This window comes from Arachis hypogaea, chromosome 15 (assembly GCF_003086295.3).
Source record: "Arachis hypogaea cultivar Tifrunner chromosome 15, arahy.Tifrunner.gnm2.J5K5, whole genome shotgun sequence".
NCBI classification, from domain to species: domain Eukaryota; kingdom Viridiplantae; phylum Streptophyta; class Magnoliopsida; order Fabales; family Fabaceae; genus Arachis; species Arachis hypogaea.
In genome coordinates this window covers 146,599,829-146,626,784 of record NC_092050.1, presented here as the reverse complement: position 1 = coordinate 146,626,784, position 26,956 = coordinate 146,599,829, and the positions used below count along the sequence as shown (strand labels likewise).

General features: G+C 34.0%; 3 protein-coding genes across 3 annotated transcripts; 2 read left to right on the top strand and 1 right to left on the bottom strand.

Moving 5' to 3' along the window:
* Positions 1 to 617: 617 nt before the first annotated feature.
* LOC112747227 (cell number regulator 2) lies at positions 618 to 3,627 on the top strand. Its single transcript, XM_025795195.3, has 4 exons — positions 618 to 820; positions 1,377 to 1,448; positions 2,279 to 2,488; positions 3,254 to 3,627. The coding sequence occupies exons 1-4, from the start codon at positions 718 to 720 to the stop codon at positions 3,328 to 3,330; spliced, it is 462 nt and encodes a 153-aa protein (XP_025650980.1). The 5' UTR covers positions 618 to 717; the 3' UTR covers positions 3,331 to 3,627.
* A 6,760-nt stretch (positions 3,628 to 10,387) lies between these two features.
* On the bottom strand, positions 10,388 to 10,972 carry LOC140179396 (uncharacterized). Its single transcript, XM_072218270.1, has one exon. The coding sequence runs from the start codon at positions 10,970 to 10,972 to the stop codon at positions 10,388 to 10,390; it is 585 nt and encodes a 194-aa protein (XP_072074371.1).
* Positions 10,973 to 16,334: 5,362 nt separating this feature from the next.
* On the top strand, positions 16,335 to 26,002 carry LOC112751156 (protein CASP). Its single transcript, XM_025800212.3, has 19 exons — positions 16,335 to 16,736; positions 17,048 to 17,158; positions 17,353 to 17,531; positions 18,052 to 18,201; positions 19,025 to 19,113; positions 19,643 to 19,752; positions 19,954 to 20,048; positions 20,801 to 20,856; positions 21,226 to 21,391; positions 21,846 to 21,938; positions 22,048 to 22,176; positions 22,469 to 22,588; positions 22,757 to 22,843; positions 23,105 to 23,212; positions 23,366 to 23,509; positions 23,618 to 23,719; positions 24,281 to 24,360; positions 25,408 to 25,500; positions 25,595 to 26,002. Exons 1-19 carry the CDS (start codon positions 16,652 to 16,654, stop codon positions 25,653 to 25,655), a joined length of 2,058 nt encoding a protein of 685 aa, XP_025655997.1. The 5' UTR covers positions 16,335 to 16,651; the 3' UTR covers positions 25,656 to 26,002.
* Positions 26,003 to 26,956: the final 954 nt, after the last annotated feature.

Here is a 26,956-nt window from a genome sequence, read left to right as displayed (position 1 = left end):
GCTAGAGCTAAGCTAACCATAAAATTTAGTGCTAAAAAAATATGTGCATCCAATGATAATAGATCAGAGTATGGAATTGAATTGTGCTTATTTAATAATTTGGTAGAAGTTAAGGCGAACTGACCTCTAAGCAATTTGGTATACATTTTTTTTTAATGTTTTCTATTTTTAAGATTTATAGAAAAAAATAGTTATAGAAAATAAAAACCAGAATACAAGATCTTATTTTTTTTTGGGTTTTTTTAACTTTTATTTTATTTTTACAGAATTCTGAAAAGTAGAAAATAATAACTCATAAAGATACACTAAGAAATTAGTTACAGCATATGTTTGGTGGACACTTTCATATATACTCAAGCCATGTGAAATAATCAAACTTGCTTGCATGATTTAAGGGAAGGGAAGTAGTGGACTTCTTTTGGTCCAGCCTTGCACTTTGAATAGTGAACAAAAATTTAAATATATATCAATCAAAGACAACTTGTCCTAGCAAAACCAATGACTTGGTAGTTGTTGTTTAATTAGGAATAAAATGAAATTAAAAAAGGAACATATGAAGTCAATGTCAAATTTGTTAACCTGAGCCTTTTCCAAGTGAGATATATATGCTAGAAGTCTAGAACTACATGCATATAGCTGCATACATAAACCTTTTAAAGTTTTAATATCTCCATATATAAACACACATATTCTCTTAGTCTTTGTTGTTTAGCTAAAATGTATAATGGTGAAGGAAAGACAGCACAATCACCATTCAGCTCTGCATCCACCGGAGCATGGACAACAGGGTTATGTGGTTGCTTTGAAGACCCTGGAAATTGTAAGCTAGTAGCTCTTTAATTTTACCAACTCACAATATTGTTACTTGGCACAGTTTTAAGTTAAATTTATTATATTGTATTATTGCATTTATCATCATTTGAAGCCACTTAATTTTAAGCATGATTCATTTGCTTTTGTGAAATGGAGCTAACATATATTAATTATAGAGGATATTAATTGGAAAATAATGTTATTTACACTTAATGCATATGTAGTTATGTACATACACTAATGAAGTTGGAGACAATTTTCAGCATAATTATACTAAGTGTATATCAAAATTAACTATCAATGTAAATTATATATTGAAATACAAAATATACAATAAAAATGTATTAAAATATACATGTATATACATAAATATAACTGATTTTGGTGACTGATTTTTAGTGTGCAAATAATATTTTTATTTTCGATATACTCTCATGAAAGGCTAAATAATCTTCTTGACATTATTTTCAATAATTTAATTTACTTCGGGCTAGCTATATTTTGCTGGATTTTACTAACTATATATTTAATGTTTTTCCCACTCTGTTATGAATATTATGAAGGCTGTATGACCTGCTGCTGTCCATGTGTCACCTTTGGTCAGAATGCTGAAGTTGTAGACAAAGGAAGATCATGTGAGTAAACATATTAACAAAAGTAATGTTTTTAATGATTAATTAGCAAGCAGTTTTGAATTTAATTACACCATCTTCAATTAGCACATGATAGTATGTGACTATACTTGAATTGCTGTGCTACTCTCTTGCAAGCTTTTCATATCAAAGTCAATACTTTTTTTTTACTATTATATTAGATAAGATAAGATGTAATAAATTCATTTTTTTATAGTGGTTTTATATTTTGTGAATGTTTAGATGTTATTAAATTGTAATTTTTTTAATTCTTTAGTATGTTTGAAAAATCTTTTGAAATAAAAGTAAGAAATTAGTAAAAAAAATTCTTTTTTAGATGTGTTTTAATGTAATAAACAAATGAAAAATTAAAAAATCATTTTAGTATGACAATGCTACTGCGACTATCGACTATGGTAGTTATGGTGTTTTAAAAACTGTTGCTAAAATTAAAGTAATATTTTTTTATTGTTAAACAACGCTTTTTAAAAAGTATTGCTTAAAAAAATATTACCAAAATATAAAAAAATATGACTTTAATTTTAACAATACTTACATATTTACTGGCGTAACATAATTATACTAATTACTAGAATCCATTAAAACAAAAATATTATGTGCACACACAAAAAAACCACTAAATCAGTCACTATATATTTATATATAAATATATGTGTTATTTAATTAATTTTTAATATATATCACTTAATTTGTGAGATAAAAAATATTTTTATATTATTATTATACTTAAACTTAAATATATTTAGTAAAATTCGTTTTTTTTTTTTTTTTTTTTTTTTGCTTTTGGATTAAATTAACCAATTTATTTACAGCTTGTGCATTTGCTGGAATGATCTTCTATCTGCTTTCATACGTGGGATGTGGATGCATATATTCTTACACATACAGAAGCAAGCTAAGAGGACTCTACTCTTTGCCAGAAGAACCATGCATGGACTTTTTTGTTCACTGCTTTTGTGGTTCTTGTGCTATTTGCCAAGAGTATAGAGAACTCAAAAACCGTGGACTTGACCCTTCATTAGGTATATATCAATCAGTATAACTTTTCTTATTTTTATATTTTTACTTTATATCACCTATATATGCTATTTATTAGAATGAGATATAATTCTTGATATATCACCTTAAATTTTTTAAAAAAGAAGTATCATGATATCATAACTTTTATAATTTAAAAGTTTAGAATTTGATTTTTAATAATTTAAAAAAAAATTAGTATAATACAAATAAAAAATATATATAATTTTTTTTTTGCAAATTCCAAAAATAAGCTCTTGCATTAAAGACGTACTAAAGTAAGATTTAACTATTTATGTGTCTATTTTTATTTGCTTAAATTTTAGAAAAAATAGTATCATAACCCTATTTAAACATTGTAAAATTGTCTAATAGATTTGGATTGCACTAACTAAATGTATGGATTGAAAGCTTTAATTAGTTCAATATGAAGTTGTTGTCAAATAACTTTGAAGCGTTGAGAGAACATTTCTCATTATCATTTGATCATTATATTATATAGTTTGGTATATTATACTTTATAAAGATACACATGAATATTGGTCTAATATTTTTTATGGGGAATGCTAGGGGATAATGACTTTGTTGAACAATATGAACAACCACCAATCAAATAAAAATACACTATACCTCCAAATTAATCCTCTAAATTTAATATTAAAATAACCATCCGTACACTAGTAAAATAAACATTCGATATATCTATTGTTTACATTATTTAATATTTTGATTGTTTACCTGTACTTTTCTTTTTTGTATATACTGCATAGGTTGGACAGCCAATGAGGAAAGAATGAACAGAGGCAACCAAGTGGCTCCACATGTTCATCCCGCCATGACTCGTTAAATGGAATTGTTTGTGGTCTTGGATTCCCTCTATTTTAGAACATCTTACTTACTTGTGTTTAATTGTTTGTTTACTATGTTGGATTTATTTTTATTTAGTTTCGTTGCTTTGTATTATTGTTTTCCCTTTAGAAAAATTCAATAACAAGGCGGATTTATTTTTATTTAATTTCGTTGATTTGTATTTCCGTTCTTATTATATAATGTTTATCTGTAATTTTAATCGATGAATATGAACAAAATAAATGTAATTTTTCCTTTTTTTTTATCTAAATATAAGATATTAATAGTTTTATTAGTAGGAGACCATCTTTATTTTTTGAATTAGTTTTTGAACTAAAACATGGCTATTTAATTTTTTAAAAATTCAACAATAAAGTGTAGAAGAATTTATACACATAAAATGAAATATAACACATTGACACATAATAAATTAATACTTAAAAACAATTTTTTTAATTTTTAATTAACCCAAATTATATTCAAAGTATAACTCAAGTTGGTCTTTTTTATTTTTGTTTACATCGAGATATCCATCAAACGGAAGTCTAATGGGTACTGCAAAGACACAAAATAAAACAAACAAACTCCATTTTTATTTTTTAATAAATATCGAACTCGAAAAAAATGATTAAAAATATACAGATCCTCATCCATGTGACTTGCGTTGGTCTCAAATTAGCCCTTTTGTTCAACTCCTTCATCGAAGATGGATCCATCTTCACTAAACGGCCCATATTCTATTTGTTGAACCCCCTTGAAATTTTGGTTGCCAGAATAACAACTCTAATATGACATCTGGGGAAAGAGCATTTCGTGTTCACCTGATGCTATACGAATTAGGTACACGTAACATAAGTTCATAATATATAAGGAGATAGAAAAAGGTAAAAGGAAAAATAAAGAATGAGTAATTAAAACTGGCACTTTAGTCATTTTTATCATTCATGATTTAACTATGACATTACAACTTTCCGTATCACTCAAATTGGGGTAGTTGAAAACATGCATTCCTCCATTGCTAACTCTTCCTAGCATGGATTCACGATGTTCCTGTGTCATGTTCATCCTCCTCAAACTTGAACATGAAAATAGTATGTTCATCACCATTTTTGTCCTTGTTGAAGAGTCTACTGTACACTATTCATGATATATGAACCGGAATGCCGTCGATTTCAGCTCTTTATTGTCCCTAAACTTCCACTACTTCAAGCACTTTATCTGTAGCATCCGGTTTCCATTAACGGAGAAAGAGAGCTTGGAGGAGGCAAAGTTGTTATTTCTGGAGGAGTCGTAGTCGATTTGAATATGGTGGGTGATACGAACATATAATATACCAATTAGGAAATAATTAGCTATTAGAGAGTCATAAGTATTCGTAAATATTAGTGATGAGAAAAGGGGCCTGCTACACATGCAAGTAAAAAGACCGTACAAGTTTTACAAGTTATCAGCCCAAACTTCATTAACACGCGCATTAACTCATTTTGAATGGAGCGTAACTACACGCGCCCCACTCAAACGGTTCCTCTTCGTCTTCTTCTTCTTCTTCTCTTCTTCTTCGTCTTCGTCTTCTTCCTCTTCCTCTTCCTCTTCCTCTTCCTCTTCGTTTTTTTTTTTCGATTTTCATGGTTTCTGAAATTCTTCTTCTTCTTCTTGCTGCACGTTCTTCTTCCTCTTACTCTTCTTCTTCTCCTTTTCTTTCGTTTCTGCACGTTCTTCTTCTTCTTCTTCATTTACGTCTTTTCTCTCTGTTTTCTCTTTTTTTTTTCGATTTTTCATGGTAAAATCGTTTTTGAAGAAGAAGAAGCAGCAGAAGATGAGGAGGAGAAAGAGAAAGAGTTCTGAATTTTCTTAAATCCTTTGGGTGTATTTTCTTAAATCCTTTGGGTGTATTCCTATAATCGTTTGGGTGAATTCTTGTAACCGTTTGAGTGTATTTTCTGTAATCCTTTGGGTGTATTTCTGTAATCATTTGGGTATATTTGAGTGATATCTAACTGATATCTATGGGTGTATCTGACTCATATCTATGGGTGTATCTTACTGATATCTATGGGTGTATTTTTCATTTCAGAAAAAATAGCAAGTATTACAGAAATACACCCAAACGATTACATAAAATACACCCAAGAGATTACAGAAATACACCCAAACGATTACATAAAATACACCCAAGAGATTACAGAAATACACCCAAACGGTTACAGAAATTCACCCAAACGATTATAGAAATACACCCAAAAGATTACAGAAAATACACCCAAAATCATGCATAATTCAGAACTCTTTCTCTTTCTCCTCCTCATCTTCTGCTACTTCTTCTTCAAAAACGATTTCAGAGCTTGATGTCAAAAAACAATAGAAATCAATAATAACGAAAAAAGAAGAAGAAGAAGAAGGTGCAGCAAGAAGAAGAAAAAAGAAAGAAGAAGAACGTGCAGAAGAAGAAGAAGAAAAAAAAGAAAAGAAAGTGTAATGAAGAAGAAGAGGAAGAGGAAGAGGAAGAAGAAGAAGAAGAGGAAGAGGAAGAAGAACGTACAGCAAGAAGAAGAAGAAGGTGCAATGAAAACGTGCCATAACAGTATGTGGAGGAACTAACGTCAACGACGAAGAACAAACCAGTGAGAAAGGGGGAGAAAAGAACGATCGAAAAAGAAGGAGAAGAAGAAGGGATGTAGCGCGTGTAAAGAATGTAGCACTTACAGCGAATTTTGGGGATTAGAGTTTAATTGACTTGTAATACTTACAAGCCCTAATTGCTTGTACGCAGAGCTCTCATTTAGAGTTTCATCCTCAATTCAAAGGAGAAAATTACTGTATTATTTCTTTATCTCAATACTCATACTTATATATTTTTCATTTTCATTTTTTCAATTTAGTTCATATGACTACTTTATTGGTATACTTGATTGTTTACAACTTATAAATTTTAATTCTAACATTGGTACTTTCATTGAGAGTTGAACTCAAGTTGTTGAAAATATCCTTCCTATATTCAATGGAATCAATGGCTTCGAATGGCCCATCTTAGCCGAACGATTTGGGATGTTCGTGCCAGAAGTCAAAGGTTGTTAGAAGTTTCGAGTGTTTTGAAAACATTTGATCTTACTTTTCTCATCAATTCCAACCTGTGCCCACTTTTGGCAGAAATTTGCTGAAACGGAGTAGAAGACTAGGAGATTAAGTGGGAAGAGATTAAAACCAGACTACTGCTATCAACAGAGCAAAAAATCACAACAACGGATCACAATAAGTCCCAGAGTATGAAATTGATGAAGGAGATGTAAAATTAAAAGAAAACTTAGATATGCATTTGGAGCATTCAGATATGGAAGTAACGGATCCGACTGAGAGTGAAGATGTAGCAACGGTACATCTGCGAGTCACAGTGGCATACAACGCACGACCAACAATGTGTTGGAAAATAAAAGAACAAGACACACACTCACGAAAAATATAAAATGAAGAGGAATGTATTGAATGTATTTGTGTGTTGTTATTTTAAAATGATTATTACATATGTATTTATACTTTTCTTTGACATCTAAATTTAATACATCCTAATAAATAAATGGTTTAAATTAAAACTAAATATAGACAATTTATTCAAATTGTGGTTTCTATTCATTCTTGAATTCTAACCATCAAGTTTATTTTTAACATCCTCTTTTAAACTTGATAATTTTCTGACTCCAATCATAATCCTTAACTTTTGAAAAGCATCATATTTCAGAGGTTTTGTGAAAATATCAGCAACTTGATCAAGTGATTTCACATACTCAACCTCCACATGCATGTTCTCAATACATTGTCGAATGAAATGATACTTTTTTTCTATGTGCTTGCTTCTGTCGTGAAACATTGGATTCTTTGTTAGGACAATCGCTGACTTATTGTCTATCATGACCTTGGTGGATTCAGCTTGCTCAAACTGAAGTTCCTTCAGTAGTATCTTTAGCCAAATTGCATGACATGCACATGCAGTGGCAGCAACATATTCAGCTTCACAAGTTGAAAGAGTGACTATAGGTTGTTTCTTTGAACACCAAAAAATTGCATTATTTCCTAAAAAGAAAACAAAGCCGGTAGTACACTTCCTGTCGTCAATATCCCCAGCATAATCACTATCACAATATCCCATTAATTTGAATTCATCTAAAACTGAATAAAACATGCCATACTCAAGAGTGCCTCTAAGATAGCGAAGAATTCTCTTGGCTGCCTTCATATGGGTTTCTGCTGGATTTTCCATGTAACGACTAACTAACCCAACTGAAAATAAAATGTTAGGTTTGGTACAGGTCAAATACCTTAAACTCCCAACGAGACTTCTGAATAATGTTTGATCAACTTTTCTTACTCCTTCTTCCTCTTTGGAAAGTTTGACTCCACACTCCATAGGTGTATTGGTAGGATTGCAGTCTAGCATGTTGAGTTTCTTCAATAGCTCTCTTGCATAAACCTCTTGTGAGATGAAAATTCCATCCTCCATTTGTTTCACTTCAATTCCCAGATAATAAGACATTAGTCCCATATCACTCATCTCAAATTCTTGAGCCATTACTTTCTTAAATTCTTCAAACATTATTTGATTGTTTCTTGTGAATATAAGATCATCCACATAGACACAAATAAATAACAAATTTTCTTTTTCCTCTTTCACATAGAGTGCATATTCATGAATGCACCTAGTGAAACCATTATCTTAAAAATACGTATCAAGACGATCATTCTAAGCTCTTGGAGCTTACTTCAGTCCATATAAGGCCTTTTTAAGCCTTAACACCTTATCTTCATAACCCTTAATAACAAAACCCAAAGGTTGTTCAATATAAACTTCTTCCAGAAGATTACCGTTTAGAAAAGCAGACTTCACATTCATTTGGTGGATTTTCCAGTTGTTCTGTGCTGCAAGTGACAACAATAGCCTTATCGTCTCCAAGCGAGAAACTGGAGCAAACACTTCATCATAATCTATTCCTTGCTTTTGTTTATACCCTTTTGCAACGAGTCTTGTCTTATACCTTTCTACATCACCTTTAGAGTTTTTCTTAACTCTATAAACCCATTTGACTCCAATAGCCTGATGACCACTTGGAAGTGATGTAAGTTTCCAAGTGTTGTTCTTCTCAATTGCTTGAATTTCTTCCTCCATAACTTGTATCTATTTCTCATCTTTGACAGCTTCTTTAAAACTTAAAGGCTCATCATTGGAGAGTGAACACAATAAATTTTCATCCTCTAGTATTTCTGTTTGCTTATAGAGATCAGGGAGATTTCGATATCTGTGAGGGTCTTCGCTTGAAATGGAGGATGGAGATGACGATGATGATGCTAGTGGGGTTAATGCTGGTGTTGAAGGATCGATTTCACCTTGCACTTCTTGCATCGGGGCTTCTTTTTCCTCAAAGTAAGACAGAAAATCATAAGTGACTTCATTTTGTGTACTCCAGTCCCAGTTTGCATTTTCTTCAAACTCAACATCTCTGCTTATTATTACTTTATTATTAATGGGATTGAAGAATTAGTAGCCTTTAGTATTCTTCTCATAACCAATAAATACAAGCTATTGGCTCCTATCATCAAGCTTCGATCTTTCTTGCTCAAAAATTTGGACATATGCAATAGATCCAAATACCCTTAAATGTGATACATTAGGCTTCAAACCACTCCATGCTTCTTGAGGTGTTATATTTCTCAAACTCTTGGTAGGTGAGCGGTTTGAGAGATAAACCGCACATGCAACTGCTTCTCCCCATAACTCTTTTGGTAATGACTTACTTTTTAACATCGTTCTTGCCATATTTAGAATTGTCTTATTCTTTCTTTCAGCAACTCCATTTTGTTGAGGCGATCTAGGAATAGTTAGGGGACGTCGAATACCATGATTTTCACAAAACATCTTGAATTCATTTGAAGTGAATTCTCCACCTCTGTCAGTTCTGAGAGCTTTTATCTCATAGCCACCTTCTTTTTCAACGAGGGCTTTAAACTTCTTGAATGCTTCAAATGCTTCGCTCTTTTGCTTCAAGAAATAAACCCATGTTTTTCTTGAATAATCATCAATGAAAAGCAAAAAATAAGCGCTCTTACCAAGTGACAAAGGCTTGATAGGTCCACAAACATCTGCGTGGATAAGCTGAAGTGGCTTGGTAGCTCTTGATTTGGACTGGTTTGGAAAACTCTTTCTTGAATGTTTTTCAAGTAAGCAAGCTTCACATAACTGATGAGGATGATCAATTGTTGGAATTTCTTTTACCTACCATCTTCTTTGTTCCTAATTCTTTGAGCCCATCAAAATTTAAATGTCCATATCTCATATGCCAAATCCATGGTGGATCTTCAATACATGACTTCAAACATATAGCTCCACCGCTTCTCATGTTTAACAAGAACATACGATTTCTTGTCATAGAAACCTTAGCAATAAGATTTTCATTTTTATCTCTAAGCCAAAGATAGCGATCTTCCATGACTATCTTACAACCATTCTCCATAAGTTGTCCAATACTCAAGATATTATTCTTCATCTTTGGAATGTAATAAACATTGGAAAGAACCTTATGACTTCCATTCTTCAGCTCGAATAGAATCGTCCCTTTGCCATCGATCTCTACTTTTGATTCATCACCAAAACGCATGTGTCCTTTTACGTTGGTGTCGAGTGCTACAAATTTACTCCTATCACCTGTCATATGGTTGCTAGCTCCATTGTCAAGATACCATGTACTATCTTCAGAATTTTGATCTTCCTTGAGCGTAAGGAATAATGTTGGTTCTTCAATATCTTCACTGTGCACAACAAGTTTATTTTTTTCTTCTTTGGATGTCTGACACTCCCAAGAATAATGTCCATTCTTTCCACATGAATAGCATTCAATGTGTGTTTTGTCAACTGTTCTTCCTCTTCCATGACCTCGAACAAAATTTTGATTTCTTTTCTCTTGATAATAATTTTTCTCATCTTTTCCTCTTCCGTAACCATGTCCTCGTCCTCTTCCACGGCCTCGACCTCGTCCTTGTCTACCACTTTCGTTGGTTTCTCCTCTACCATTCTACGAAAGTTTTGCCTGCAAGACATGCTCCACACGTTCTTGCTTGCCTTTATCCATTCTTTCTTCATGGGCCTGTAAGGAACTATTCAACTGATCAATGGACATCGTATCCAAATCTTTGGACTCCTCAATGGCTACCACCATATGGTAAAATTTTGAGTTGAGAGAACGAAGGATTTTCTCAACAACACGAACATTTTCTAATTTTTCTCCAATCCTTTTCATTTGGTGCATTACTGTCAAAACTTTGGTGAAATAATCCAAAATGGATTCAGTCTCCTTCATCATTAGAGACTCAAACTCAGCCCTTAGAGTTTGAAGACGAACCTTCTTCACCTTTTCAACTCCTATGACGGAATTTTCAAGAGTATCCCAAACTTTCTTTGCATTGGTTATATCAGCAATCTTCTCAAACATATCATCATCCAAGCTTTGATGAATGATAGTAAGTGCACATTGATCTTTCTTTCTTTTATTTTCTAATTCTTCTTTCTGAGCTTCTGTTAGCTTGTCCACATTCTCTGGTTCTACGTACCCTTTCTCAACCATCTTCCACACTCCTTGAGCACCGAAAATTACTTTCATTTGGGCTGCCCAATTGTCATAGTTGAGCTTAGATAATTGTGGGTATTGAAAAAATAAAGTAGTTCCTTTTGACGAAGACATTTTACAAGTGACTCTGATACCACTTTGTTGGAAAATAAAAAAACAAGGCACACACACTCACGAAGAATATAAAATGAAGAGGAATGTATTAAATGTATTTGTGTGTTGTTATTTTGAAATGATTATTACATATATATTTATATCTTTCTTTGACATCTAAATTTAATACATCCTAATAATAAATGGTTTAAATTAAAACTAAGAGGCCTGCTACATATACAAGTCTTTTTGGCTTACAAGTCTTACAAGTTAGCACAAGTCCAACAAAAAACACGCATTACACTCCCACATTCAAGAGTAAATAAACGCACGTTATTTAACCACTTCCTGTTTCTAAAGCGCGCTACTCACCATGCATTATAAACAACTCTTCTTCTTCTTCCTCCATGAAAACGAGTTTCTTGCCAAATTTGAAGATAATGGAACTTTAGAAATACACCCAAACGATTACAGAAATACACTCAAACGGTTACAGAAATACACCTAAACGATTATAGAAATACACTCAAAGGATTACAGAAATACACCCAAAAGATTACAAAAACTACACCCAAAGAATTTAAGAAATACACCCAAAATTCGTTGAAGTACACCTTATGCATAATTCAGAACTCTTTCTCTTTCTCCTCCTCATCTTCTGCTGCTTTTTCTTCTTCAAAAATGATTTCAGAGCTTGATGTCAAAAAACAATAGAAATTGAGAATAACGAAGAAAGAAAACAGAGAGAAAAGTACGTAAATGAAGAAGGAGAAAGAGAATGCAAGAAACGAAAGAAAAGAAGAAGAAGAAGAGGAAGAAGAACGTGCAGCAAGAAGAAGAAGAAGAAGAAGAAGAAGAAGAAGAAGAAGAAGAAGAAGAAGAAGAAGAAGAAGAAGAAGAAGAAGAAGAAGAAGGTGTAGTGAAAACGTGCAGTAACGGTTGAAGAAGGAGAAAGAGAAGGCAAGAAACGAAAGAAAAGAAGAAGGAGAAGAGGAAGAGGAAGAAGAACGTGCAACAACAAGAAGAAGAAGGTGCAGTGAAAACGTGCAGTAATGGTTGAAGAAGGAGAAATAGAAAGCAAGAAACGAAAGAAAAGAAGAAGAAGAAGAAGAGTTAGAGGAAGAAGAACGTGCGCAAGAAGAAGAAGAAGGTGCACTTGTAAAGACTTGTATAAAAAAACGCTTGTATGTGGAGAATTTCTCTAAAACTAAATATAGACAATTTATTCAAACTGTTGTTTCTATTCATTCTTGAATTCTAACCATCAAATTTATTTTTAACACAATGGTGCCGCGGTTGGCGCCGTCACGAAGGAGGAAGGAGACGATACTGTAAAGGAAGGCGGCGGCTAGGTCCAGAGTGGCAACGAGGACAGCATCGCGAGTGGTTCTGCGAGTGTGCTTAGCGGTGGCATTGTCGTAATGCGAGAAGGAGAACTGCGAGTGACAAACAGTCATGTGGTGGCAGCACTGAGTTCCAACGGAGATCTTCGCCGAGGTTGGCTCCGCCGTGCTTCTCCAATAGTGGCTAAACCACCGGCACTTATGGCGGCGACATTTCCATGGAATTGGGACCGTGAGATCACAACCACCAGGATACCACCACTCAACCAACACACCGAGGACAGGGCGGTGACCGTAGCAAAGGTGATGATTCTGAACTCTACGAAGATCATGATTGGCTACACGAAGGAAGGTCCACCGGCAGAGGCGCATGACCCGCCAATGTCACCGAGTGTGAATCCGGATGAGGTAAGGGTAGAAGTGTGCGATATGAAAGAAGCAGCGTCACTGTCAACAACAATTATTGAATTGAATCTGTAAGAGAGGAAGAAGTCGGTGTCGACATCATCCAAATTGGGTGGCACGTGAAATCGGATTGTGTCAAAAACAGGGAGGAGAAGTCGATCGTACCCCAATTGGTAGCGGTGGCAAGATGAAGGATCAAGGGGAAAGAGGCATACGGGCGGGGTAGTTTCTATCTCTGTAGAAAATGACGAGTTGGTTGGGCAAATGATTTCTGAGGCAATTGACAAAGTGAGACCAGAATATGTCTTATCCAATGAGTCTTTATCATCATTTGAGACTACCTTTTAAGTTGAAGAAAGAATGGAGATCGACAGAGGACATACCTCCTTTCAAGTTGTTACAAACCCTGAAAAGTCGATTATTGAATTCGAGAATAAAAGTCTTGATTACAAATCAGAAGAGTTCGACAATTAAAGATATAATTCTTCTATTGGAAAAAATAGCTTAAATGAGAGCTCCTTTATTTGTAATTGCTGAGGAAGTCATTGGTGAGGCTTTGGCTACCCTTGTTGTGAGTAAGTTGCAGGGTATTTTTCATGTTGCTGCCATCAAAACTCTTGGGTTTGGTGAGCATAGAAAGCCCCTACTTCAAGACCTTGCTATATTGGCGAGTGATGAGTTCCAAGTAATTGATTTGGGATTATTTGTTGAGAACATCTCAGTTGAACAATTTGGTATTGCTCGCAGAGTAACCATCTCCAAGAATTCCACAACTAGTATTGCTGATACTGCATCAAAAAATGAGTTACGAGCTAGGATTGCACAACATGAACTTCAGTGGGAAGATGAGAGCCACAATAAAGCTATTGATCCTCCATTTGACTATATTATTGGCACGGATGCTCCCTATGTTGAGTATCTATTGGAACCTCTATACAAACAATACTTGCTTTATATGAATCCAGGACTACAACTTTATTCAATGATCGTGATAATTTTAGAGTGGACAATGATCAGTTTATGGCAAGAAGCAAGAATTTATTTGATGGGACAACAAGAGGCTCAATTACTATGAAACAATTTCCACAGTTACATTTCAAGCAATGAGATCTTGGAAGATTATGTTTTGTAGACTATGGAATATCACTAGAAGTCACATATAATTTTAGGAGATCTATTTGATTGTTATTTTAATTTAAGTTGCAATGCCTTTTTCTGAAAATACCAACTTTGAGAACAAGATTGTTTTGAGGGGTGGATAGTTGATACGAACATATAATATACCAATTAGAAAATAATTAGCTATTAGAGATTCATAAGTATTAGTAAATACTAGTGATGAGAAAAATAGTATATATAGAGATATGCACTACACTATTGTGCAGAGAAATTTGGTTAGCTTAACTCTCGTTTGGAGTTTCACCCTCGACTCGAAGGAGGAATTACTGTATTTCTTCTTCATCTCAATATTCATACACATATTTTCTATTTTCATTTTTTCAATTCACATCTCATATGACTACTTTATTAGCATATTTTATTATTTACAATTCGTAAATTTTAATTCTAACAGTGGGTCTTGTAGTCGAAGATAGCGGTGGTGAAATAAAGGAGGTCGGCGAAAATGTGTTCTTTCTTGAGGAAAAAAGTTGGGGGAGGGAGGAGAGGAGGCGTTGTTAGTATGGATAGGAAGAGGAAGAGAGGGATGAAGAAGAAGAGGAAAAAAGAGAGGTATATAACGAGAGAGGAGAGAAAAAGAAAGAGGAAGAAAAAGAGTGAAGATTCTTTAAAAAATGAGAATTTAGGTGGGATTTTTATTTTTACTTCTAAATTTAAAAAAGAAGACCAAAAAAGGAATTCGGTGATACAATTAGATGAAAGGCAATTTGAGTCATATTTTAAAATTTTAGAATACAATTTGGATCAATTAAAAATTAAGAGGCCAAATTAAATTGGGGTCAAATTTAACTTGAGTTTTTATAATAATTTCTGTTATTCTGCTTTTGTTTTAGTCAAGTAAAATCTGATATTTTTGTAATGAAATTCATCCCATATTCTCTCTTTCCTTCTCTCAATCTTCTCTTTCAATTCCTTTCTCGGCACATCTTCAAACCTATGTGCTATTATTTAATCGCCATTCTCATGTTTATCAACATTAGTGCAAAGGGTTAAGTACTGAAATCGTCCCTAAGGTCTGAGGTGAAAATCAAAATCGTCCCCGACCTTTTTTTATTATTAAAATCATCCTCAAAGTTACAAAACGTTATAAAATCGTCTTTTTCTACTTTAATTTTATTTTTTTACCATATTACCCTTCATTATTAATAAAAATAATTAAAATTAAAAAAATATTAAAAAATTAAAACAAACCCCCCCACCCCACCCGTAACTCTCCCATCCCACTCCCTCACTCACCCTCCCGTAACTCCCTCACCGCCACTCCCTCACCCTCCCCTCTTCCCCTTCCTCTTCTCACTTTTTCCCAATCTCCTTCCTCTTCTCACTCTTCCTTTCTTCACCACCATCACCACTGCCACCATAGTCATTCATTACTCATAACAAAACAAAACAAATTAACAGCAACATTTACAAAACAAAATAAATCAACAGCAAAATAATTCAATAAACAATTTTAATAATCACAACAATTTGAATAAACAATAATTCAATAATCATCAATTACAATTTCAGTTTTCAGATCCAAAAACAGCAAAACAACATAAACAGATGACCACAGAAATTCAAGCAGAAGCAGGGCAAAAGCAGAAGAAGAAGCAAAACAAGCAGAAGCAGAAGTTCAAGCAGTCACAGAAGAAGAAGCAGGACAGTCACAGAAGAAGAAGCAGCGCCGGCGAGATCCCCCTTCCGATGACCACGCGGCGGCGGCGACGGCGGCGAACCCTAGAAACGAATAAGTAGAGCGGCGACGATGGTGAGAAGAAAAAGTGAAGTTGAAATTAGGATTGGAATTTTGAAAAAAGGGGCATGAGGAAGGAGATGGGGTTACGGGAGTGGAGTGAGGGGGGTAAGGGAAGTACGGGAGTCGAGAGTCAGAAATGGGGTGTGGGGTGAGGGGTGAAGGGTGAGGGGTGAGGGAGTGGGGGTGAGTGAAAGAGTGGGGTGAGGGGGTGAGTTACGGAGAGAGGGGAGGGGAGGGGGTGAGTTACGGAGGGAGGGGAGGGGAGGGGGTTAATATTATTTTTAATTTTAATTATTTTTATTAATAATGAAGGGTAATATGTTAAAAAAAATAAAATTAAAGTAGAAAAGAACGATTTTATAACGTTTTGTAACGTTGAGGATGATTTTAATAACAAAAAAAAGGTCGGGAACGATTTTGATTTTCACCTTAAACCTTAAGAACGATTTCAATACTTAACCCTTAGTGCAAATTATGTTTTTGTCTGAGTCGCACGTTTTTTTCCCCAACTTGTCAGTAATGAAGATTTGACATGGAAGCACCAAAAATATATTTTGGGCCAATTAGGCTAAATCGTAAACTCAAACTTCTTAAAGCCCAAGAAAGAAAAACCCGTACCAATCGTAATGCAATTATGCAAACGGATGTTGACAAATTAATAATGACCACTACGAAGAAAAAATTGAAAATGAAAAGGGAAACACATGGATTATGAAAGAAATTATAACGAATCGTAACGAATAGAAAACTAGAAAAACCCAGCTGAAAGGCTTAAACTCTATTTTCTTCAGAAACATTCAGATCCGTTTTTCTTCCGATCACGCATCACCGCCCAAACAGTTTTTCCCGTTCTGTTAATAAACCTGTTAGTTAGTTAGGTACATAAGGATAAATAATTTGAATCAGTTGACGAAAAAGAAATTGCCATTGCCGATCCAAGAGAGCTCGGAAATGGAGGCTCCGCAAGGTGGATCCGGATCTGACAGGGACAATCCCTCAGTTTCTCCGATCTCCGTTGTCTCCGCCTTCTGGAAAGGTATTTCAATCTCTATAGCAATTCACATTACAGTTTTTCCGTCGAATACTTCACTTGCACGCTTCACTTCAGCTCCATCGCTAAGCACCTACTATTTCCATCGATTTTCGCAGCTGCATATTAGTTTCTGTGTTTATATGTGTGCTTATTTTGCATTTTGAGCCTTAATTTTTGCTTGTTCGAGTAGATGTATATGATATTTGGTGCTTGTGGAAGACTTTTAAGGCATGTTTGGACAACTATTAATTAATAAGTCATTTTGGACTCGAATAAGTTATTTCAGCGAAGAATTTTTGCTTTTTGATTTTCAGAGTTTGAGCTGGAGAAGGAGAAATCAGTATTGGATGAGCAAGGGCTTCGCATTGCAGAGAACCAGGAGAACAGTCACAAAAATAGGCGCAAACTTGCTGAGAACACTCGAGGTATTTCAATTTGATGCTTTTGCTACTTTTATTCCTTTGCTTCTCCAAATTAAGGTATTGATGAAGATACACGAAATGGTTGCAACGTGCAATTACGCAAGTGTATAAATTTGGACATGTTTTAGTTTGATTTATGTGTTTATGGTAAAGGAATGAATGTGTCTGAGAAATCATAAAAATGTGCTGCTTTACAGACTTTAAGAAAGCTTCGCCTGAGGATAAGTTAAGTTTGTTTAATAGCTTGCTCAAGGGATACCAGGAAGAGGTTGATAATCTTACTAAGAGAGCGAAATTTGGAGAGAATGCTTTTCTCAACATCTACCAAAAGCTCTATGAAGCTCCAGATCCTTATCCAGCTCTTGCATCGATTGCTGTAAGTTTCTACTGTTTTAACTTAGCTGCACCCTGTTTTTTCATGTTTCATTCCCTCCTTTGCATGAACCTATTGAACTTCTGCAAATTAATTGTATATTTGTGCACGAGATGGAACAGCGGTTCTTTTCTTTGTTGGGGGGCGGTTGTGGACAGGATGCAGTTTTATGATATTCCTTCTTAGTTGAATCAACCCTAAATCTTTGAGACAAAACTTTTGCTTCTATGATGACTCTGGTTTTCTCCCCACTTTCCCACAGTTGTTTTTTAAGGGTGTCTCTAAGTATTGAATATAAGTGAAATTGGAAGCCCTGCTATGTTCTTTGTATGTATGATTTGATTGTAGACACCAATTTAGGCTTCGTTCAGTACTTAATTATACTTCTATGAAATTTTATTTCTCCTACCTTCTAATTTGTATTTATGAAACTTGTGTGCACTGTCATGTATCTACTTTTTTGTGTATGGAAGTCAATGCACTTATCATCATCTACCTGTTCTGATATATTTTCTTGGTACAGGAGCAAGATATCAAGTTATCTGAGTTAGAATCTGAGAACAGAAAAATGAAAGTTGAGCTCGAGGAATTCAGGACAGAGGCAACTCATTTGAAGAATCAGCAGGCTACAATACGAAGGCTTGAAGAGAGAAACCGGCAATTAGAGCAACAGGTGATTAATGCTTATAATATGACGTCTCTCAATTTTGGATGAAAATTCCTGTTGCTTCCCTTAAATGTTGCTTCCTATTTTGGTTTTATATGCATTTTTATAGTCGAGGATACATTATGATGATCTGTTTTGTCTTGTAGTCATCTTATACCATTTTTTCCTCTTCCAGTTTAATTTTATGACACTTTAAAGGAATGAATATAGTTTTGTTGGAATCACTAATACAGTGTCAACTAAGGGTGGCTTTACATATAAGCTTTTATCTAATATCCAGCACTATATAACGTAACTACTCTTGAATCTAATGTTGGGTATTACATAATGTCTTCCACTTCATATAAGAGGAGAACTATGTATTACCAGGTGTTGGTGTTCCGCTATAGTTCTGGTAAAAATGTTCCCAATGATTCACCAATTTTCAACTTTGAAATTACCAGCATGTGTTGCATGTTTCATGGTGCACGCTGTGCAAAGGAGTGAGTGTGTGGGCATGCACACGCCCAGGCAAAAGCCACTGAAAAACGTGTTTGTGGTAAATAGTTTTTTAGATTGTTGTGTCCACTTGCATTGTCTATGAATAAATTTTGGCACAACGGTTTTTGGTTTTTAACTATTGGCATTTCCGGTTTTACATGTCTAGTATTAGGGAATTTCTGTGGTGAAAAAGTTATTCTTTCCCATAATTATATTCGTATTTATCTTATGATGCATTTGCATGGTTATTAGAATTCTGTGAATCTCATACATCTTTAAAATTCGATTACCATTTAGAGCTTCCTGTTTTTTCTGGGCTTCAATTTGACATTTAACTTATGTGAGCTAGATGGAAGAGAAAGTGAAAGAATTTGTGGAAATTAAGCAACGCAGTTTGGCAGAAGAGAACCAGAAAACTCTGGAAGTTTTGAAAGAAAGGTGTCTTCTTATCTCCTGTTGTATATTTTTTGTTTGGTTCATTATGGGATATTGCCAAATTTAGGTGATCTTTTTTGTGTTAGCACTCCTAGTATTGCCAAAGTAGACTACAGGGAAAAAAAAGATCTTGTAGAAGTATGGGATTAACACCCCACGTGAGAATAGAAACAATATGACACCAAGCAACTATCTGCGCACATGGAAAAGTGGTGGGATGAAAGCAAAAAAATCTGTTATAGTCAAGTATAATTAGGAAAGCAAGGGAAAGGGAGAGAGCAAACAAGGATTGACTGTGGAATTGATTGTGATGAGAAAAATGATATGACTCGTGTGAGTGAGGGAAAGTCTATCTTTGCAAATGTGTTTTCTATAGTTGGGAGTTATTCTCACTTTTTCTATAATCAATTACCTGGCTTCCACTCAGTTTGTCCTTCTTTTCTGTACTTTAGCTGAACACCATTCTATTGAAACCATCTTTATCTGCCTTACCATTGTTTATCCAGACTGATAATCACTTTATTGTATGCAGGGAAGAAGCACTGCAGGAGCAGTTGCGGCATGCCAAAGAAAGTGTTTCGAACATGCAGAAATTACATGAACTTGCACAAAACCAATTATTTGAACTCCGTGCCCAATCCGGTAATAAAATATCTCCATTTAAACTTTTGGGCATACACTATTACACTCCCTTACTTAAACCTGTAACATCAATCATTTACATTGCTATACAATCTGATCTTGGCAGTTGGCACTATGCCTTCTTTCTGCATATTGAAGTTTTGATTCACTGAATATTGTTCTATATATATACAAATAATTCTCGTGTTTTCTCAAAATCAGAGGAAGAGAGGGCAGCTAAGCAATCAGAGGTCAATCTTCTGATGGATGAAGTTGAACGAGCACAAGCAATGCTTCATGGTTTGGAAAGAGAGAAGGTGCAATGTACAAACTTTTATTTTATTTTGAATTTTGATCTTGTAATCAAGTAGCAGGTGCATTCTACAAGTTTTGCTGCTTAGAAAAAGTATATCCTAATATTAGGTTTAGGAAAAAATTAGCTAACAAGCCTATTTCAATGGTGGCATCCAAAATACCTAATGATTATGGGCATTCATTATATCTAGTTCTTTCCATTTGTTTCAGAATCTATGCAATCTCATAATCCAATATTCTTAGCTTTATTCTCGTGTAGCTTTCAGATGTGAATGTTATGGTAGATGATCCAACATACAAGAGAATAATATAAATGAATGCATTTGGGATTAAATTGGAGTAGCACCTATTGGGAAGTTAATAGCAACTTGACTGAGGTTGTTTGGTCATGTACCAGTGTATTTCTAATGAGGAAAGTGGATGATGGAATATAGTCTGAATAACAAGGAATCAAAGATAATGAAGGGGAAAACTTTAGGTGAACTTTGAGAAAGCAGTAGCTTTAAATGTTTTTTTATTTTTTTATATAAAAAAATAATTAGTTTGTCATAGAATGCAATCATTGTTTCCAAGTTCCAAGCTTTCCTAATGAGATACAATTTCAGTGTTGTACTGTTTTTTTCTCCATGTTAGGTTCCCTTTTCCAAGAAACAATTTATTGTTTCTGCCTAACTAGTAATTTTGTTACTGCTGCAATCAGTTCAAGTTCTGCCAGACTTCTGTTTGTTATATTGATCTATCTTTGTCTGTGCAGGGGGTCCTCCGGTCTCAGTTACAAACAGCTAACGAAGCAAGTGAAATTAAGAAAAGGTATGGTGGTCATTATCTTAGTTTATTTGGAAAAGTAATATTCTGTTCCTGAAGAAACAATAGTAATTGATGTACGCATTTACACATATTTTGCTATCTAAATGGATAACATCCGTGTTTAACTATTTCTACACAATGGAATACTTTTCTTTGGGATATAAGATGGTTTATCATAACCTTGTTATCCATCATACAGAAACTTATTCAGTACACATATAATTGTTATCCTCTTCCATCTATCTGTCTCTCTATATATGCATTCTCATTCCTCAGTACTGCTCAAATGTTTTTATTTTTCTTATTTTTAAATCATTTCTTTTTTAGTTTCGAACAATATTTTTCAGATTACTGTTTGCTTTTATTTTGCAGTGACAATTTAGACTCAAATAGTGTGCTTGAAAATTCTTTAAATGCTAAGGAGAAGCAAATCTCGGAACTGAACATGGAGCTGCACAATATTGAAACAACCTTATCAAATGAAAGAGAAGAACATATGAATGATGTCAAGAAACTTACTGCAATGCTCAACGAAAAGGTTATTTTCAGTAGGCCAAAGTCTTCTAAATACAGATTTGTTCATGTTATCTCATAAGTGATTGTGAATACCCAAAGATTTTGGTTCCACATTTTTGGATTGTAAGTAACTTAGTCCTCATCAGATGCATTACTAGTTGAAATACCAGCAATTATACAGAACTCCAAATCCAGTTACATGACACATGAATTAGGACTAATAGATGTTTAACCTCTCAAACTCGTTGAGAGATTGAAAAGTTATGCTTCATTGATATATATTTTTGTCTATTCTTTCTTTAGCTTGTTTTCCTTCCATCTTTTTTGAAAAAAAATAAAAATAGAAATAAAAATAAAATCTGTATAATTGTTCTCGAAGTACTCTCTTTAATTATATTATGGGCCATATGCTGTATTTTATTTCCTTTTTCCCGACCTTAAGCTCTTGGTTTTTTTTTGTGCTCCACTTAATATAGGAGGCTGCTCTTGAAGCGATGAAGAAAGAGCTTCTAGCAAGGCCAACAGAAAAAATGGTAGATGACTTGCGTAAGAAAGTGAAGATTTTGCAGGTAGATTTATTTTTCTCTGGTTTTGCTAATGTGCATTTTGGTGACCTCTCTGTTTTGGGTGTCACTGTCTATCGATCTATCTATCTAACCTTTTGTTAGCTACATGCAGGCTGTGGGATATAATTCAATTGAGGCTGAAGACTGGGAAGTGGCTACAAGTGGGGAGGAGATGAGCAGGATGGAGTCTCTTCTGCTTGATAAGAACCGTAAAATGGAGCATGAGCTGACACAGTTGAAGGTATGAATGGTTTGTTTCGCAATGGGACATACATTCGTGCCCCCACCCTCACCCTCCAAAATAAAAAGTATTTTGCAAAAGAAAAAGAAAAGGAAAAAAAATGAAAAATCATAATACATATTTCCTGGTAAGAAAGGCTTATTAGGAAAAACCATGGTTCCTACACACGTTGTCCATGTTGTGGAATTAACAATAATTTTTTGCATACTAGACTGTTCTTAAAGATAATCTGGAGGTGTTAATGCTGGCCATTTTGAAGTCTCTGTTATCTTGATTACTTTATTGTTTGTAGGTCACACTTTCTGAGAAAACATCCTTACTGGAAACAGCAGAACAGAAGATAACAGAACTTACAGCAATGGTTAATGAGCAACAGAAGTTGATACAGAAGTTGGAAGATGATATATTGAAGGTTTGGAACAAGTACCACAAAAACCACTATTAGTATTTTCTTCTGTATAGACAATTAACCCCTCATTTCCTTATTTATTTAACTTTTTTATTCAATTACAAGTTATGATGAAATTCTCTTTTTAATTTCCTGAATATATCTAGTGACTTGTTTTTAACTTTTGTATAGGGATATAGTTCCAATCCCAAAGATCGCAAAGGAAACTTCCTTGATGACTGGGATCTTTCAGAAGCTGGCAGTGGTGAGACATCTGAGGTAAATTTCCCTTTCCATAAAGGAGTGTACTGTAAACCATCACTTATCCTTTTCCTTTAGGTAGGAGTGTTAATCACTTAATCCCCTTGAAATTTAATTCAGGAAATTAAAAGATCATGATTTTGGGAAACAATAAAAGAAAAAAAAAAATAAAGACTGGCTAAATAACTGGATTTAGTGATAAATTATGAATCAAAACTTTCTGTTGCATCAATGTTCATTTGAATTTAAAGAATTCTTAATTTTCTTATTGTGCACCAGAGTACAGACCAAAGGCAAGTATCCTTAGACCCGGATCAGAGCTCAATGCTTAAAGTGATATGTAATCAGCGAGATCGATTTAGGGCACGCTTGCGAGAGACTGAAGAGGTATGCTTATTATCAGTAATACGTAGAACTATTTCTTTTTTATACATGTCCAACATTATCAGTAATACGTAGAACTATTATCAGTAATACGTAGAACTATTTTAGATATTAGATGCTATATTGTTGACTCTCTGTATCGTTAACTTTTAATAGGAAATAAGACAGTTGAAGGAGAAGATTGGGGTATTAACTGTGGAACTGGAAAAGTGCAAAGCCGACAATGTCAAGCTATATGGGAAGATTCGCTATGTCCAAGATTATAATCTTGAGAAAGTCGTTTCTAGGGGATCTAAAAAGGTGTTCTAAATGTTACTTTGTTTTAACATCATCCTATTATTTTCTTTAAGTTCATTCATTTTTCAAAAGTTTCTTTTACCCTAGTGTTGTATTGTGATTTACATTCAGTATGCAGAAGATCTTGAAAGTGGCTTCGCATCTGATGTGGAATCTAAATACAAGAAGATATATGAGGATGATATAAACCCTTTTGCAGCATTCTCAAAGAAGGTAGCTCGGCTTGGCTACTCTAGTGAAGAATAGCATTTTTCTTGTCAATTGCCTAACATTTTAAGTTGGTAATTAAGTGGCACAGTTTGTCTTTCTAATGAACTACGTTTATGCTGAAACAGAAAAGCCCGTTTCTCCAAGATAACTGAAATCATAACTATGGTTAATGCTGTCATACAGAAGTTTCCCTTAAAACTGTGTTTTTATGAAATTTCATTTGTGCAAAATGTAGTTTCAGATATATTAACGAAATTGGAAAATGGTATATGGCTAGTCTTCAGATACTTGCCACAATAACCGTCACATTGATTTAAGATCTGAACTTGCATTTGTTAAATATGCATTTTACCTGTTAGTGTTGGAGAACACTGCTACTAGCAATTACTGATGTTTAGATCTCCCTTTTCCATCATCCACATAATATATATCTGTGGTTGGAGGAGGAAAGATCTGATTGTTGGGAACTTGTAATACTTATCTATCATTATGTGGGATTCATTTTCTAACCAATATTATTTAACTTTAATTATGAACTGATCCATCTGTTTTTAATATAACTAGGAAAGGGATCAAAGATACAAGGAATTGGGAATCAGGGACAGAATTACGCTCAGCAGTGGACGATTTCTTCTTGGTAACAAGTAAGATTCTGTCTTATTTCTAATAATAATAATTTTTTTACTGCGTAAATGGTTCATAAATCTGTTCAGTCAAATAAAAAAAAATGGTTTGTTAATCTGTTCTGTTAAAGGGGGGAAAATGGTTTATTAATCTGTGCTGCTGAGGCGGTAATCTTACGAAATTCTTAAACAGATTTGCAAGGACTTTACTTGTCATTTAACTGTTTAACCAATCATGAGTAAAGAAAAATATGTGCTTTCGGGTGTTGGAAGCCCTTGTCCATCTCAATGGTTCTTGTCTTGGAAGAACTTTCTCTGCTAGTGTGGTTAGTCTGTCACGGGAGTTTTCTCAATTTTCTGGTAGCAGTTCATTTACCCTGTGTTGAGTATACCTAATTTTGTTGAACTTGATTTGCTGCTCATTGGTCTTCATCTTGTCACCTCTGTTCCTGTGTTGCCCTGTGATTCTTCATTTTAACCCACCGTTGTGATAGTACTAACCAGTTTCACTAATGTTACGACATCTTATGCTTCTGATAAGATATTCCACGCGTAAAACTGGAAGTTGCAACAACCTTTTCAACCATTCAAGTTATTCCTGATATATATACATCAGCTCCCGAAGTTACATTGCCCTATTTCCGTACTTCATTATGGTGCTGCAATGGCCATAGTCTAACTTGAAACGTAAATACAGCCTTCATTTGGTTATATATTTTGCTATTATAGATAACTACTTCTTGCACTCCTTAGCTTTTTGGTATAACTTCATTTTCACCGAAAGTTTCTAAGAGGAAGGATTTGTCTCATTCCCAAGGTAGGTTAAGGACTATAGGGCATGCCATAAAGTTATGGGTGACCTACCAACAACGATTGAACACAACATCTTTAACTTTGTTAAAATTTTCCAGTTGGGCAAATTCTTAATAATCTAATTGGCACTTGTTCTGCTTTTTTAACTGGTGCTTTGAGAAAAAACATTGAAAATTGAATGTATCGTTTATTTTTGTGTATGTGGATAAAAAAAGGTATATTACATTGTTCATTGAGAAAATAATGGTTTTGCAGATATGCTCGAACTTTTGCATTCTTTTATACTATTGGATTGCATGTCTTGGTCTTCACCTGTCTCTACCGAATGTCAGCTCTGAGTTACCTTAGGTAAATATCTGATGACCAAATTTTCACTATCGTAACTGCTACAAGATCAACTTTAGTAAATGACTATAGTCTAACCCTTTTTATTTTCCTACAGCAATGGCCCAGAGGAATTCTTGGTTGGAGAGAAGAATGTTAATCTTCCACGGGCACCATAGTGGCTATTCAACTATAATTTTCGGTGGTGGTCATTTTCTTCTACTTGAATGGTACAACTAAAATTCAGAGGTCATTTTCTCAACTTGTACGGTGCACGTGATGGGTTGGTCAATTTTTACCAATGGTGTGTGACCACATTGTCAATATTCAATTAATATAAAATAAATTTACTGTTTGTACATATGATAGTGTTGTTTAATGCAAATGGGATATAGGATATTCAATGAATACTCAATACATTGTCAATTTCAATTAACATAAAATACAAAAGAAAATGGGTACACATTGTCATTAGTCAATACAATTTTTAATGAGATATAGTTATATCTTTCTTTTCCCCGATAAACTTGAGAATGATAAGACACTTATATATAATTATAATCAATAGTTAACTAAATATTTAAAGTGCGTTTAAATATGAGTTCTTTAACAATATCAGAGAGGTTATACAAGTAATAGATGAAGGCTAAGCTAATGAGAATACAAATACATTGGCTCACAAGGATTATTATATTTGAGCCACATTAATTATTTTACTTAACTGGTTAAATTGAAATGTCCTTGTCGCAGTTGGAAAGAGAAAATGGCAATTTTGCGGGGAGATAAACTCAATTACTGGGTATTATCTCGAACGGTGGATTTTGTGTGTCTGAATCGACAATGCCAGGAAACGATTGACTGCCATTGAACATTGATAACCATGCGTTAGATTTTCATTTTTCTCCTTGATAATTCATTTATTTCTCAATATTTACTAGAGTGAGGATCATATTACATGATAAACTCACTAGACTCAATAGGATTCACATTTATTACTACAAGGTCTAGTACTCTAGTAGTTGTTAGCTATATCCTCTCTGCTGAGTTTTACTTTTCATCTTTTCTAAACATATTCTTAAGAAACTCAAAGCAATAGCATTAGATGAGGACGGTTTAAATTAAATTTTTATATAGCAAGATTTATGAACATCGCCAGCCACCCTTAAATTAATCTAAACAGTTCTTTAATTGAGAAGACTGAGTTTTGGCACATATAATTCTGGAATAATAAAAGAAAGGGGGGAGGGGGAGTATTTTTGACATAATCATTCAGCTTTATTATTTGCTACAAAACATCTTCACTCTTATAGTAAATATCTCAAAAATTATATGAAATTCCTAATTAATTAATTAATAATAATAGTATATTAGAATTTTAAGATTAATACTAAATAGTAAATACCCACTAAAAATTACACACATTTTCCTCAATATATATGAAAAACAAGAATATAAAATGTGTACTGCTAACAATTTTGAA

What these genes read in the sequence shown, in the direction of transcription:
- LOC112747227 (XM_025795195.3), top strand. Translation starts at nt 718, where the DNA reads ATGTATAATGGTGAAGGAAAGACAGCACAATCACCATTCAGCTCTGCA. An exon ending in CTTTGAAGACCCTGGAAATT is followed by an intron (nt 821 to 1,376) that starts GTAAGCTAGTAG and finishes AATATTATGAAG; the next exon opens with GCTGTATGACCTGCTGCTGT. An exon ending in TGGACTTGACCCTTCATTAG is followed by an intron (nt 2,489 to 3,253) that starts GTATATATCAAT and finishes TATACTGCATAG; the next exon opens with GTTGGACAGCCAATGAGGAA.
- LOC140179396 (XM_072218270.1), bottom strand. Translation starts at nt 10,972, where the DNA reads ATGAAAGTAATTTTCGGTGCTCAAGGAGTGTGGAAGATGGTTGAGAAA.
- LOC112751156 (XM_025800212.3), top strand. Translation starts at nt 16,652, where the DNA reads ATGGAGGCTCCGCAAGGTGGATCCGGATCTGACAGGGACAATCCCTCA. An exon ending in ATGGTTTGGAAAGAGAGAAG is followed by an intron (nt 20,049 to 20,800) that starts GTGCAATGTACA and finishes TTGTCTGTGCAG; the next exon opens with GGGGTCCTCCGGTCTCAGTT. An exon ending in TCAGCTCTGAGTTACCTTAG is followed by an intron (nt 25,501 to 25,594) that starts GTAAATATCTGA and finishes ATTTTCCTACAG; the next exon opens with CAATGGCCCAGAGGAATTCT.